At 40.9% G+C, this 16,090-nt stretch overlaps 1 protein-coding gene across 3 annotated transcripts in view; it reads left to right on the plus strand.

The window, feature by feature from the left end:
• inpp5f (inositol polyphosphate-5-phosphatase F) overlaps window positions 1-16,090 on the plus strand; it is a 213,269-nt gene that overhangs the window by 70,926 nt on the left and 126,253 nt on the right. For all 3 annotated transcript variants that reach the window (XM_078564764.1, XM_078564765.1, XM_078564766.1), the window contains exon 2: window positions 8,507-8,587. In XM_078564764.1, coding sequence (XP_078420890.1) covers window positions 8,507-8,587 — 81 coding nt within the window. The remainder of the gene's footprint in view (window positions 1-8,506; window positions 8,588-16,090) is intronic.

The raw sequence follows: 16,090 nt of genomic DNA on the forward strand, positions 1-16,090 counted from the left end.
CTCTGCCTCATTTGAAACATGGGAAAATATCATGGTTTTAGCCTGCCAGCACTGGTTGAAACCTAAGATTTGTTTACAGGGTTGTATAATACATAGATAAAAACAAAAAGCTAAAAGCTACTGCGGATGCTGGAAATCCAAAACAAAATAAAAACAGAATTACCTGGAAAAACTCAGCAAGTCTGGCAGCATCGGCGGAGAAGAAATCAGTCAACGTTTCGAGCCCTCATGGCTCTTCGGCAGAACTGCCGAAGAGCCATGAGGGCTCGAAACGTTGACTGATTTCTTCTCCGCCGATGCTGCCAGACTTGCTGAGTTTTTCCAGGTAATTCTGTTTTTATTTTGTTTTGTATAATACATAGCTGCACTGAAACACTGAGCCAGGGAGGCTGACCCCATCTAATTTTGAAGCAGAGTTTAAGATCTAAAGAAAAAGATTTCTTAAAATATGTTTTGTAAGAACCTTTTGACTCTACTTGTGACAAGTTCATCTGTGCACCACAGTTATCAAAATCAATCACTGTCCTTGAGTCTGGATTTCTGCCTGTGTCAGAATTCTCAAGTTTCCCCCCCACCCCCTCTCCCCTAGTGGAATTCCCAAACCATCAAAAATGCACAAGATCAATATTCCTTGAAAATTTGATCCCATGTGCCATTGCTCATGATGTCTTGCTAAGTATTTTGTCTCTGACCTGTTGATGTCTGTCCTTTTCCCCTTCGATTTTCTTGCATCGTGCTCGGGTTTTCTTGATTTGGCGATGCATTGCTGCTGTCACATTCTTATTCCTTAATTGGCATTGTACCTCAATGTCTGTTGCTTTTTATCATTTCATTCTCTGAGGTACACCTTCCCATTTTTGCCCTGTACTCCTCAGCTTGTGTTTTCTTCATCTTTTCTCTTACCCACTTTCCTCTTCCTCACATTACTTGGGTTTCTTGTCCATTGTTCCATTCATTCTGTGTACTTCACCTCCCTTGCCTTTTTTTTACTTTTGCCTCTTTTCCCTTACCCTCAGCCCATCAGATTCTCTCTGCGGGGTCTTGTGGTCCTGGGGTACTCCGCTCATAATGTATCGTTAAAGAATCTTTACTCAGCAGATGTTTAACAACCGCATTGTTCGCTGATAAGTGAACAGCTGCAAAGAGCAGCTAGCAAGCCCAAGAGCGTTTCAAGTGCAGTGGAGTCAAATGCTGGTCAATATCGATGTTGCTGGACCATTGGGGCATATGTACAGTAGAAAATTACTCCTGTTGACCTGTTAATGTTCTTCTCATCCAGTCACAATGTTAACAGAACAGGTCTGTTCCTGTTTCACATTACTGGCTGCTGCTACTTTGCCAAACCTGTTGTACCTGTTTGAAGTCCCAGAGCTTTAGACAGATTGACGTAGCAACTCTCCTAGCTTGAAGCCCTGGAGTTCAAACAATGTAAATTTGTGGTAGGATTTCCAGCCCTAACTGAGCTTGAGAGAACTTCTAATTGAGAGAATCTGTCCAAAGAACACTCAAATTCCCAACTGCTTCTCATACAGCTAGATTCATGATGGGATATTTGGATGAGAACATTTTGTGGACTATGTTGTTGCAATGTACCTGGCAGACACGCATGCTATTTCATTACAGCTGGTCCTTTTGAAATTTGATTGTGTATCTTGAGGCCGAACATTATTTGGCAGGTTTGTATTTTTTTCTGTGAACATTACCTTTTAGTGGTTCAGCAGGCAAGGAAATTAAATCTGTCAAATTTACATTTCTCTCAATTTTCAGATACTAATGTTTAGAATTGAATGTCAAAGTCGAGGCTGTTTTCTTTGTCCTATTGGTAACTCCTGCTCATGCCATTCAGTTAAGATATTAAATATAATAAGGAACCAGTAATGTTGATTAGATTTGAGTTCAAAGACTTACTGGGATCAGAACTCAGTGCTCTACCTATTGAATTTTGTTAAACGGTGCCCTCTTCCCTTTCTAGCCTTGATTATTGGAAATAGCCACACAGATATCCTTATTGTTAGCACTCTGCCTTCTGTTCTGTACCTTTTTGCCTTCTTCCCTCACCCCATGGGTGAAAAATGATGTCAATGTAGCAATCCAAATATTGTCTAGGCTGAGATCAATTCATATTGCATAGATGAGAATTGAAACTTGGGGCTTTTTGCTATAGCCCGCCTTCTGCTACATTTAACGTTTACTTGCACCAGTGGAAGCTTAGACCTTTAGCTGATGAACAAATTTTGGGATGTTGGGCCAGATTGGAGTTGATATTCTCCAGTAATTGGGTTATTGTAATCAATACACCCCCAGAAATAATACAAGGATTTCCCTACTTCCTCCAAATTTTACCCCACTTCCCAAACAGTAATTAACCCATTTCAGATTATCAAATGTCTTATTGAGGTGTTCACAGCTTCATCCTGTATATAATGGTGGATGGTGTCAGGCAGCCTAAAAAGAATGGAGCTTATCAGAGTGAAATACTGCCTCAAGTTTGTAACTGTAGTAAACGTTTTCTAGAAGCTGAAGTGTGCACAAGGTAAGCCAGTCCATTCACTAGTGATGAAGATATAACATGAGGCCCTGGAAAAGCACCCTTGTTATAGCCATGACTTCTGCCCAACTTTATTGTCGCGGTTAAATTTCCAAAGTTTAATTGTTTTTGTGTGTGGCTGACGTGTGGACTATTACATTTGGAAAAGCAGAGCAGTAAAGATTCTGACTGGATTCTTGCATGAACAGATAGTTTGGGATGAAGCTAACAGTTCAATGTTTGTTAGACTGTATTTTGGAATGGCTGAAGTGCTATTGTATTGAAAGGTAAAGGATTTGTAATGAATGTGGCAAGGCTGGAAATTAGGCATTTTCTGTAGCTACTGGCAAGCCCAAATTACTGTAGTCTTTCAAAATGAGAGCTGATTGGAAAGCCAGTTGCTGCCTCAAAATGGCATCCCTTTAAACTGATGTTGAGCGGAACTGAGGGAAAACTCATCCTGATGTTGGATTTGGAGATGAGTGAGCAGGTTGTAAATAAGTTCACCTTGGGGAAAATGTAGTAATTGTGATAAATACTTTGACAGATACAGTTGGTAAAGCGGAGTTATTTAAAAATCCCAGGGGGAAACTTTAAACAACTGTCATAACCTATTATAATTTTAAGTGTTATGTTTGAGATGCGACTCTAAATTCAGGAATCAGACCACCAGTTCTTGAGGTTTTACATTAAACTAAATGAAACATTTCATTAATTTACACAGGTTAAAAATATACATACACTCTTAATAAATTCCCAAACTAATCTCCATTAAGGCAACAGCAACCCACAGACTTATCCAAACATCAGGCAAAGCATTTTCATCTTACGAATTCAAAATGAGGTTCTTTTTCACTGGAGCCAGTTGGAGGCTTGCAGCTGCCTTTTGATCTCACACTGCCTCTACTCTGCACACCTGAAAACTGCTGAAGTTATAGCTCCCACCACTGATTGAATTCAAATTCTCATTGCCTCAGGAACTTTGCCTTTTAATAATGAAATCCCTTTCATTGTACCAATTTTATTAGTAATATAAACATATTGCTTGGTATCTTGCTAGAAAGGCATCAAGTTTTCATCCCACTTCTTGAATGCTCTGTTCAAAAAATGCAAATACACTACCTCTGTTTACATCTCAAACTAGTACATATCAAAGCACCCAGACTAGCTGACCTTAATCTGATTAAGACACACCTGCAGACTAAACCTCTATTTTAAAAGGAAAATATTTTCCAAAATATATATTAATAGCTTCATGACAACTTGGAAAAGCTTTTGTGTAAAAGTTGGAGTATCATTGACTCGTTTTAATCACTAATGGTTCTAAGAATCTTTCTGTGCAAAGCATAATACCACAAAGTCATTGTGACATTGCTATTTAATTATAACATTGTTAATGGGCCTGTTTTCATCTTTACCAGTAGAGCCAGTCAGGTTTCTGGAATCTGAAGGGAATTGTGCTTTCACTCTGAATTTTTCACTTGTTGGGAGGAGATGTAGAATATTCTTCAATTATGACATTTTGAGAAAATCATACCAGTCATGCAGTTGTGGTTTTGCAGACTGTTGTCTGGATCAGTTCAAGCGTTAAAAAAAATTGGTTGGCTGACCTACTTTAGCACTTCTTCCAAATAGTATGAAGGACTGAACCACTGGTTTGATGACAAGCTAATCTGTGTGCCACATGTAAAGCCATGTAGATCTCCTTCCTGTGGGGCAAGCACAGGCTGCGCTAGAGTGACTTCAGTGTATTACAGGAAGTTGTTTATTGAAAGCTAATGCAAGCAGTTTTTGTTTTCTTAATTGGGAAGTAATGAAACTTGCTGTTTGGGCAGGCAGTCTTTGCATGTGGTGTGTGGTGTTTCTCTGGCTGACTGAGGGCTGGCTGGCAGATCTATTCACATGTCACATTTTCCCCTCTGGATGCTTGTCTTTCAGTGTTTACCCCCCCCGACCTCCTGAATGACACATGCTGGAGTATGACTCCATAGATACTGTCTGAAGTTTGGTACCTTTTCTAAAGTACTACTCTTAATATTGAAGCTTTGGCAGCAAACATCCATGCTGAGCGAGTTGTGTGCCTGCTTGTCTGCAAAAGACTGGGGTGTGTATCTTACTATAAATTGAGATTGTTTGGCTCATTGTTTTCTGTCTTGCCCTCTTCATCTTGCTGCTTGTGGGATGTTTTTTCAGTGCATTGCGGAGTTTCACTTGGAGCTGTACTTGGTCACCGCCTTTGTCCCTTCCGACATGGCGTGCTTGGCCAGTTCCCCGGGCAGCAGCAGATGCACGGTGGTCTGGATCTCCCAGGAGCTGATGGTGCTGCGCTTGTTGTAATGGTTAGCGTACATTACAATGATGGTTGAAGATGAACATCATTGAATGTGAGGTGCTGCTGGACACCCAAGGTAATGAAAGGCATGAGATGAAGGTTATCTTTTTGAATCCATTTGCCTGTCTTCTCTAGCACTCTACTCAGAGCAATGAGTTAAGACAATAATTATTTTTGAATGTAACAAGCAAATTCTGAATCTATTTTAGTGCAAGCAGAAATTATTCAAATCACCCATTATCATTACTAGAAGAGTTTCATTAACATTTAACTGTGTTAATGAGCTGAATTTTAACTTTCAGGGTTGTCTTCTCCCGCTGTGATGAATCAGCTGCAGTATTTCTTGTTAAAGCTGGTAAGACTGGCACCTCTACTTCTGAGTCTCCAAATATTGAATTTTAATTTGATTAACAGTCCTAAAACTTTTGTACATTAATCAAATTACAAAGGGGATTCATCAGCTCAATGTAGTTACTCAAGATAATTGAGCAGTGGAAAGTTCAGTTTGACACTCAAATGCGCAGAGTTGTTGCAATTCTTGCTGTCAGAAATCTAGTATAAATAGAATGAAATGTCTGAACTTGCAATCTATAATCGCTGAGCAACGCCTATCTCACGAAACCTCTTAGCTGAAGTGCATGGCCGGGTTGCTTTTATAGGCAAGAATTCCATTGGGAAGTAACCCATTAGTGCAAATGACCTGACCTTTTATGGAACTAAGACACCAAAACCCTACCTATAGACAAGTTGAAGAGCTCCTATCAGTGATATTCTCAATGGATGATCGATTCTGCCTCACGTCAAACTCTGCCAGGCCCCTCAGTACTCTGCCAAAACCACCCTCCACTGCATGAACAAATAACTCTGGTTCAGTTCTCCACTTTTCCAACCATCCTTTTAAACTTTTTTCTCCATTGCCCTCTTCATTTTTTGCCTCTAACAACATGAGATGTTCATCGAATTTCTTTATCACCAAGATAGAGACCATCCAGTCAGCGTCCTCGAGGCAAAACCTCTCCATCTCGACCAAGAATCCCATCCCTTGATCCCATACCCATTGAACTAACTGCCCAACTTTTCTTCCTGACAACTGTGCTGGCTGACATTTTAAATGTTTTTCTCTCCTCATGCATTTTCCCCTCCTTCCCTCCTTCTATCCCTTTGCCAGCCCTATCAAACTCTTGCCCTATCCATCAGTCCTTGAACTATCAGCACATCTCCAACCTTTGTTTCCTTACCCAAATCCTTAGCATGGAATTTGTCATCTTCCAATTCCATGCTTATCTCTTCAACACTGTTTTTAATCTCTCCACTCACCTTTCTGCCCCCCTTCAACCATCTTGCCCATAATGCTGCAAAGCCCCCAACTAAGCCCACAGATGATATTCATGTCTTCCCTCTTTAGCGCCTCATCCAATGCTCCCCACCCGTTGTCCAGCTAGGTGAAACTTGCTTATATAAATCCTATACTAATTAGAGCACCTTCATCAGTGATCACCTGCAATCTTTGTACCAGTGTCCCTAGAACCCCCACCCTTGAGGATTTACCCTTGGCCTCTTCTTCATGCTGATCTTTTCCTCCTCAGATTCTTGCAACATTGTTGCACTTTTCAATCCCATTCCATATTCTCTCCATGAGCAATACTGTCCACTGCCATCTCTAAAAGAGCTTGCCTCTGTCCTCTCTCAGCCTATCTGTTGTTGAAACCATCCATGCCTTGGTTAGCCCCAGCCATTGACTGTTCCTTCGCTGTCTTGCCCTCTCCCTGTTCTCCTGATGCAGACTTCAGTTCATCCAAATTTTGCAGCATGGATAATGTCCCGCTCTCCCTTCGGCCTATCATTGCTGATCAATTTTGGTTCCAGGTCCCTCCGATCATGTGTTTAAATTCCTTTGTGGACTTGTGTTTACTTATCTTTTTGGAGGAACTCAGAACAGCTCTCCCCCTGGACTCTCCACTCTGACTTGTATTTCTGTATTCACCCCAGTATTGGGGGTTGTGTTTCAGCCACCAAGTCTCCATCCTTTGCCATTGTGTCTGCCAGTCCAGTTCCCTTTTCTGTTTTGAAACACCTCCTTAAATGCCACCTCTGACCAAGCTTTTCACTATGCTTTATAATTCAATTAAAAAATACGATAGAAAAAGCATAGTTCCATCTGTGAGCTGAGGATGTTCTAAAGCACTTTACTGCCAATGAAGTGTTTAAAGTGTAGTCACTATTGCAACGCCAAAAGAACTATGTTCCAAGTTTGGAAGTATTATTGAGTTTGAAATGAGCTAAGACTTGACTGCCTTCCTTACACCCCCACTTAGTTTCCTCCAGTAGGGAAAAAAACAGATGTTGATGCATGTTTAACTGAAACATTCTTTGAGATTAAATATTGGAACCATTTTGTTACCTGTCATCCCCTAGCACTTGTTAGAGTTAAGATGGTTCAAGAGAACAGTGTTTTGTGTTGTCTGCTTGAGTAATAACTCATTCTCTTGAAGTATCAGAGGCAGAGATAGTGTTATTGCCTGAAGAGCAGCAGAAATTAGATTGCTCCTGCATTGTTCATCTTGCTGTAATGTGGAAACGTCCTTGGAGCTTATGGAAGGACAGTTGGTTCATTCTCTTGCTGACAGATTGCTTGTCTCGACAGGATAACTTGTATCAGGGGTTTTTTCTGAAATCCTGACAGAAGCTTGACTGAAATGACTTGTCTGTGAAAAACAATCCAGGGGCAAGCAATTTATTTGATTCCTTTTTGCTGCCTGTCCTTGTATGATGCCATCAAATGTCCTTTTTAAGATGTGTTGTAAATTTGTCTTCAGAAAGAAATTAGGATTTTGGATATTTTATTTGCTCCAGCAATATATCAATGCTGTTTTATATTAACAATTTTAAGTTATTTGAGTGTTCTACAGTTGCTACTGATGTAAATGGTGACTGGTCTGGATAGGTTTTCACATCTAGTCTTATTTCTTCCCCTGACTCAGCCCCACACTCCATCAGGCATGGAGCCCCTAAACACACTGGCCTCCAAGGAGAACCTTAATAAAAAGGCGAGCATCAGTTATTTTCTCCTTGTTCATGTTTACTAAAACTAGGTGTGTAAATAAAGCAAAACTGGTAAAATTATACTTCAACTGTCATAAGCCGTTACTGGGGAATGGGTTTGCTAGCATTTTTACAACAAATTGTCTCTTCTTATAGCCATATTTTTTCTAAATAAAGTACCTGTCTCTCTCTTTTGAGTATTAGTGAAATGAAGGACTATATAAGCTTTCAATGCTGCTTGTGCCATTCCTCCTTAACCCTATTACTGTGCTGACTTTGATTTATTCCACATAAATAGTAGTAATGTATTTTATTATTGATTGTTGTGTAACTATTACCTACGGGCCTTACTGAAAAATGACTGCTCTCTGCTTTCCGAGAGAAAGATCTTTATTGTACCATAATACATCACCTGCCAATTACTTTGGCTGCGAGCACAATGACTCTGTAATTTGGAACTGGTTTCCTTGACCACCGCAGCATTTGTTGTGATGGCGTTCTCAGTAATTCAACTGTATCAGCATGCCAATTTTCTCTCTATATTATAGTTTTATCTCCACGTGGATCAAGATAAAAGTAGTAATGATTTCTATTATTTTCAACAGCTACTGACTTGCTTCTCGCCTGGAACCCTATTTGCCTAGGTCTGGTGGAGGGAGTCATTGGAAAGATTCAGCTTCATACAGGTAAGGTTTTACTCACTGAAGCTGAACAGTTGAGTGGCAATTTGACTAGACAATCATAACAACCTTCAGTCCTATTGGAGCAAAGGCTTTTCCCAATATAATATTGAAAGTGGCAATTCACGACTTTTCAGGATCGTGTTATGTTAAAACATTCTTTTGCAAAGCTTGTTCTAAAGTGAGTGATGAGTAGATGGATTTTCTTAGGATTTTGAATAGATGTTTAGTGAGGCAATGAAATTTACTAATTACTTTTGGTGAACAATTTTTAATAAAGGCACTTAACTGCATCTTGATGGAAAATTTCAAATTTGCACTGAATGATAATCAGATTTTTCTCACTTTTGTAACATGCTTGTAATGGTTGTGTATGTTGATTTAATATAGGAATGACAAGTGATCAATTTGCTGATTTAACTCTAAATTATTCCATTGAGTGTGCTACGAGCTTTCACTGTTTCCATTAAATAGATTAACTTGTGGCATAAAATGAGTTGAGGTGCCACAGCATGAGTATAATATTGCATTGTGTGTTAATGTTTGGTCCTTTTTGGCAATCTGATTACTGTCACATTCTCTACCAATGAATAATGACAATCTTTTTGCTTTTTTTCCTGAAATATATTATCCATGATTTCTCTTCCTGGCACAGAGAGTTAACTAATAATTGTCTGCCCAGTAGGGAGATGACCCATGTAGATTTGGGTTCAGCTCCCAGTTTGTGTTCAGTTAGGAGAGACTTGCATTTATATGGTGCTTTTCACAACCACTGGTTGTCTCAAAGCACTTCACAGACTATGTAGTACTTTTAAAGTGTTGTCACTGTTGTAATGTAGTAGACATGGCAGCCAATTTACACATAGAAAACTCCCCCCAAACAGCAAGGTGATAAACAAATCTTTTCTTGTGATAAAAGCAAAAAACTGCGGATGCTGGAAATCCAAAACAAAAATAAAAATACCTGGAAAAACTCAGCATGTCTGACAGCACCTGCAGAGAGGAACACGGTTAACGTTTCGAGTCCGTATGACTCTTCAACAGAGCTAAGGAAAAATAGAAGAGAGGTGAAATATAAGCTGGTTTAAGTGGGGGTGGGACAAGTAGAGCTGGATAGAGGGCCAGTGATAGGTGGAGATAGACAAAAAGACAGAGGTGTTGACGGTGGTGATATTGTGATGTTGATTGAAGGATAAGTATTGGCCAGGACACCAGGGATAAACTCCTCTGCTGCTGTTTGAAATAGTGCAATGGAATCTTTCACATCCATCTGGGCAGTTGGATGGTGTTGCGAGCAATGCATAGCTTTTAAGTTTTAATTTGTTTTGTATTTGGGTGTTAAGAAAGATGAAACCTGGTTTTAGTTTCATTTAGAGGTTCTTGTGAGCTGGGTGCTGAGAAGTCTGGGGCCCTGTTTGTATATATGCATTTTTTAAATGTTTTACAATCCCTGAAGAGATGGATTACCAAGGGATTAGTAGTCTAGTGAAGTTTAAAAAAAATAAGAAAAAAAAGCTGTGCTGTTGCCTAGCGACAGGGCTTCAGAGAGAGAGAGAGAGAGAGACAAACAGGGAAACACAGAAGGCAGTCAATTAATGAAGGTATACCAGAGAGTGCAGGCAGACGGTCTAATCTTTAATGAGAAATCCTGCAAGCCTGCTGGGGAACAGAGTTTAGGGAAGTCGTGTGTTTGCTCTGAAGTGGAAGTAATAGCAAGTTTAGATTGTGGTTTTTGGGTGTCGGAGAGATAACAGCTTAAGAAAAAGACCTAGTGAATGCTCAGCAGTCTTCCGGAAGAAAACTGAACTAATCCAAGATAGAACCACACCTCCGTGTTGAGACAATGGTAAATCTTCACTGGGTTTGTGTGTCTATAAGGGTTGTTGGGATAAAAGGAATGCTGAGTTTGAATCATTCCTTGGTATCTGTATTGAAATCTTTCTGACCTTTTTGTCTAATGGTAATATTCATTTTTGTTGTTTTAACCCATGTTTTATTCTTTGTTAAAAGCACACAGGCAGACTCTTGTGAATGTATACAGTAACTGACCTTCATGGTTTCAAAATAAAATAACGTTAGGATCTACCAAGCCAGGTTTCACTCTGGGATCTGACATGTCCAGTATTAACATCAGCTGTGATCATAAGAGAGACCTCAGTTTAAAGTCTCATACAAAAGATGGCACCTCTGACAGAGCAGTACTCCTTCAGTACTGCACCAGTGTGTCAGCCTTGATTGATTTTTTTTTTTGTCATTTAAGCCCTGGAATGGGACTTGAACCCAGAACCTTGTCACTCAAAGGTGAAAGTGTAACCAACTGAGGCTGGGATTTTCCGGCTCCATTGTGGTGTGACCCTCTGCGGGAGATTTGGTGGCCCCGCATAAAGCCCATTGACTTTCGCTGGGACTGGACAATCCCGGTGGCAGGTGAGGATGGAAAATCCTGCCCTGAGCCACAGTTGACTCAGAATTCACTATTGCTTTTGCTGGTGTGGTCTTGCTAAGACTCGTCACAATGAGGGAGACCATTTAGTTGCCTTATTCTGTAGAAACCTGTACTTCTGCTTGCTGCTATGGCACTGATGTACTGCACCTTGAATTACTTCAATGTTTTTCTCTTGCCTTCACTACTTGCCAAGATTACAATCATTGTGTTAAGTGTGTTCTTGTATCCGTCTTGACATTGTTTGCTAGATTGTTTCTGTTTTGAATTCTTGCAATCGTGGTTTCATTTGTCAATTGTATACAAGTTCAAATTTTCTGAAGAGCTAGATTTATTTTCATAATCAAAACTCATTAAAGAGGTTTCTATTTTACTTCAAAATAAAACTGTGATGGCAGAATTGTCCTTGTCTTGCTCTTTCTTTCACCCACAAAACAATTGTATTGTAGCCTTTTAGATTTCAATTACAAAAAAAAACTCACTCTCTCTTCTGAGAGCTGTGCTCTGGAGCCTTTTAATATGTTGTAAAACAAGCTAGTAAGTGGGACTCCAAAACAGAAACAGAAATAACTGGAAAAACTCAGCAGGTCTGGCAGCATCGGCGGAGAAGAGCACACTTGACGTTTCGAGCCCTCATGACCCTTCAACAGAACGAAGTAAAAATAGGAAAGGGGTGAAATATAAGCTGGTTTAAGTAAGGAGGGTTTGTTGGGACAAGCAGCCAGTGATAGGTGGAGATAACCAAAAGCTGTCACAGACAAGGGAACAAAGAGGTGTTGAAGGTGGTGATATTATCTAAAGGAATGTGCTAATTAAGAGTAGAAGACAGGACAGATAAGGTACAGATAGCTCTAGTGGGGGTGGGGGAATATTAAAAGGTAGAAATAAACAATGGGTGCAAATACATTTAAAAATAATGGAAATAGGTGGGAAAAGAAAAATCTATATAAATTATTGGAAAAAACAAAAAGGAGGGGGAAGAAACGGGAAGGGGGTGGGGATGGAGGAGAGTTCAAGATCTAAAATTGTTGAACTCAATATTCAGCCCGGAAGGCTGTAAAGTGCCTAGTCGGAAGATGAGGTGCTGTTCCTCCAGTTTGCGTTGAGCTTCACTGGAACAATGCAGCAAGCCAAGGACAGACATGTGGGCAAGAGAACAGGGTGGAATGTTGAAATGGCAAGCGACAGGGAGGTCTGGGTCATGCTTGCGGACAGACCGAAGGTGTTCTGCAAAGCCGTCACCCAGTCTGCGTTTGGTCTCTCCAATGTAGAGGAGACCGCATTGGGAGCAAAGAATGTAGTAGACTAAATTGAGGGAAGTGCAAGTGAAATGCTGCTTCACTTGAAAGGAGTGTTTGGGCCCCTGGACGGTGAGGAGAGAGGAAGTGAAGGGGCAGGTGTTGCATCTTCTGCGTTTGCATGGGGAGGTGCCGTGGGAGGGGGTTGAGGAGTAGGGGGTGATGGAGGAGTGGACCAGGGTGTCACGGAGGGAACGATTCCTACGGAATGCCGCTAAGGGGGGGTGAAGGGAAGATGTGTTTGGTGGTGGCATCATGCTGGAGTTGGCGGGTTGGAGTTGAGATCTTGAACTCTCTGCTCCATCCCCACCCCCTTCCCGTTTCTTCCCCCTCCTTTTTGTTTTTTCTAATAATTTATATAGATTTTTCTTTTCCCACCTATTTCCAGTATTTTTAAATGTATTTGCACCCATTGTTTATTTCTACCTTTTATTCCCCACCCCCACTAGAGCTATCTGTACCTTATCTGTCCTGTCTTCTACTCTTAATTAGCACATTCCTTTAGATAATATCACTTCAACACCTTCACCTTCAACACCTCTTTGTTCTTTTGTCTGTGACAGCTTTTGGTTATCTCCACCTATCACTGGCTGCTTGTCCTAACAAAACCACTCCCCCCCCCCACCTTAAACCAGCTTATATTTCACCCCTTTCTTATTTTTACTTTGTTCTGTTGAAGGGTCATGAGGACTTGAAATGTCAACTGTGCTCTTCTCTGCCGATGCTGCCAGACCTGCTGAGTTTTCCAGGTGTTTCTGTTTTTGCTTTGGATTTCCAGCATCCGCAATTTTTTTTATTATTATTGTAGTAAGTGGGACTGTTACTCTTCCTATTCCTGATCCTGATAAGTAAATCCTCTCCTGGCAAATTTATTGCCGGAGAATTTCTAGATTTCCTTGTAGGAAACCACCTTATGCACCTAATGATTTGAACCTTTGAAGGGCAGCAATGGTCAGGCGCTTGTGTGGCGGAGAATTTCCTTCGGTTGTTAGAAACGCTGTTATACATACTGACCCGTCTATCAGTGTGCCTTTTATCTATTCAAACTATGCAATTCGCTGCCAACATGGCAGATTTCATACACACTGGTCAGAATACCCCAATAATGTGAGTCTGAATGGATGTTGAAAGCTACATTCTCTCTTATTAATTGCATAAGTTTCTTAGATATTCCTGCAATGTTTGGTTTTACAAGTTGGAATATTGTTGGTGATTATTTATTTTGTTTTGTCTTCTGTTGATCATATGTAAGTGAGGCAGCACTGGGGAAGTCTTCAGCACTAATTCATTAACTTGACGTTCCTCTGACCTACATTTTATAAACTACAAGTTGTGACACTTCAAAAATTGGTATTTTATTTTTAAAAATTTTCAATGGAGATGGTAAGGCAAGTGATGTAACTGTAGCATGTGGGAGCTGGCCAACACCAGCATGATCCACAGCGAGGACATCTGCTAAGAATTGACGAGCTGGAGTCTGACTTTCAGACACTGATGCACAAGGGGAAGATTACCTGGACACACTCTTCCAGGCAGCAGTCACACCCATGAGGTTAAATAGTTCATGTTTAGTCTGTGGTCAGGGATAGGTGAGTGTGATTACAAGCAAGGCAGATACAGGGATCAAGAAGATAGTATTGGAGAAGCCTCAGCTCTTGCACTTGTCTGACAGGCATGAGGATCTTGCAGCCTGCATGGATGAGAACAGGGTCTGCAGGGAGGATGAGCGAACTGACCACGGCACTAGGGCCATTCAAGTTGTGGGGATTGAAAAGGTATGCAGCAGTAGTAGGTGCAATAGTTCAGGAGATGCATACTATTCTGTAGCCAAGAGCAAGAGTCCCGAATGCTGTGTTGACTGCCTGGTGCCAGGGATAAGGACAAAGGCTGAAGAGAAAGTTGGGAGTGGAAAGGGAAGGATCCAATTGGTGTGGTTCATGTGGGTACCAACAATATGGGTAGGATTGAGAAGTTCTGTTGGGAATATGAGCAGCTGTGCTCTTAAAATTTAAAGCAGAACCACAAGTTAGCACTATCTGGATGGCTATATGTGCCGCAAGTAAATTGGTATAGGCTAAATAAGATCAGAGTTGAATGTGTGGCTGAAAGATTGGTGTGTGGGGAAAAATGAGTTTCAATTCATGCAGCCTTGGCACCAGCACAAGCAAAGAAAGGAGCTGTTCCACTGAGATGTATAATGCAGGATTAATTATCACATAGTCAAGGATTCTCTTGTAAAGATGATCATAACATGATGGGATTTCTCATTTAATTTGAGGGTGAGAAAAATGCGTCTGAAACTAGTGTCTTAAACCTAAATCACAGAATTGTTTAGTGCAGAAGGAGGCTGCCCAGTCCATCGTTATCTACACCAGCTCTCCAAATAAACATTTCACCTAGTGCTATTCTCTGGCCTTCTCCCCAAAACCTTGTAGATTGTGTGTTGACAGATAATCATCTCATTCCCTCTGAAAGCCTCCATTGAACCTGCTCCCACCATACTTACAGGCAGTGCATTCCAGACCTGAAGCATTTTGCTGTGCGAAAGTGTTTTCTTATTGCTTTTGTCGATTACTTCAAATCTCTGCACACTCATTCTCGATCCTTTCATGAATGGGAACAGTTTCTTTCCATCTACTTTCTCCAGACCCTGTATGATTTTGAATACCTCTTATCAAATCTCCTCTCAGCTGCTTTTTCTCCAAGGAAAAGAGCCCCAACTTCTCCAATCTATCTGTGTAACTGAAGTTCCTCATCGCTGGAACCGTGCTTGTAAACCTCTTCACTTTCTCCACTACCTTTACGTCCTTCCTAAAATCTGGCACCCAGAACTAGACACACTACTCCAGCTGAGGCTGAACTGGTGTTTTATCCAAGTTCAACATAACCTCCTTGCTCTTGTACTCTGTGCCCCTATTAACAAAGTCTAGGGTACTGTATGCTCTTTTCGAGTACAATCACAGTTCTTGGTTTCCGGGAGTGGGACATGAACCCACAACCCTCTGATTCAAAGGCGAGGGTGCTATGAACTGAGCCACAGCTGACAAGTCTAGGGTACTGTATGCTTTACTAACCGCTCTCTCAACCTGTCCTGCCACCTTTAATGACTTATGCACATATACACCCAGGTCCCTCTGCTCCTGTACTCTCTTTACAGTAGTACCTTTTATTTTATACGATCTCTTCAGACACTTCCTACCACAATGGATCACCTCACATTTCTCAGCTTTGAACTTCATCTGCCACTTGTCCTTTTGGAGTTATACACTGTTCTCTCAGTTTACAATGCTTCCAAGTTTTCTATTATCTGCAAATTTTGAAATTGTTCCCTGCACACAAGGTCAAGCTCATGAATATGGAGCTAGAGTTTTTTGAGATAAGAGTGTTAATGAGGACAGTGCTGTTCATATGATGTACATGGACTTCAAAAGGCATTTGATAGTGTTGCACAACAGACTTTTGCCAAGTTATAGCTCATGGAAGAAAAGGGACAGTAGCAACATGGACTGTAATTGAAGAAGGTGGCTCACTACCATCTTCTGGGGGACAATTGAGGATGGGCAATAAATGCTGGCCTAGCCAGTGATGCCACGTACCCATGAACAAATAAATAAAAAACCAAAGGGCCTTAAAGGAAGTGGCTGAAGGGATAGTGGATGCTTTGGTTTTAATCTTAAGGTTCTGAGGGGGCTTGGTAGGGGAGCCGTGAAGATCTTTTCTCCTCCTGGAAACAGGACTTTAGATAACGGAATTCCACGTTTTTTTTCT

The sequence above is a fragment of the Cetorhinus maximus genome, chromosome 20, assembly GCF_964194155.1.
Source record: "Cetorhinus maximus chromosome 20, sCetMax3.hap1.1, whole genome shotgun sequence".
Classification (NCBI taxonomy): Eukaryota; Metazoa; Chordata; class Chondrichthyes; order Lamniformes; family Cetorhinidae; genus Cetorhinus; species Cetorhinus maximus.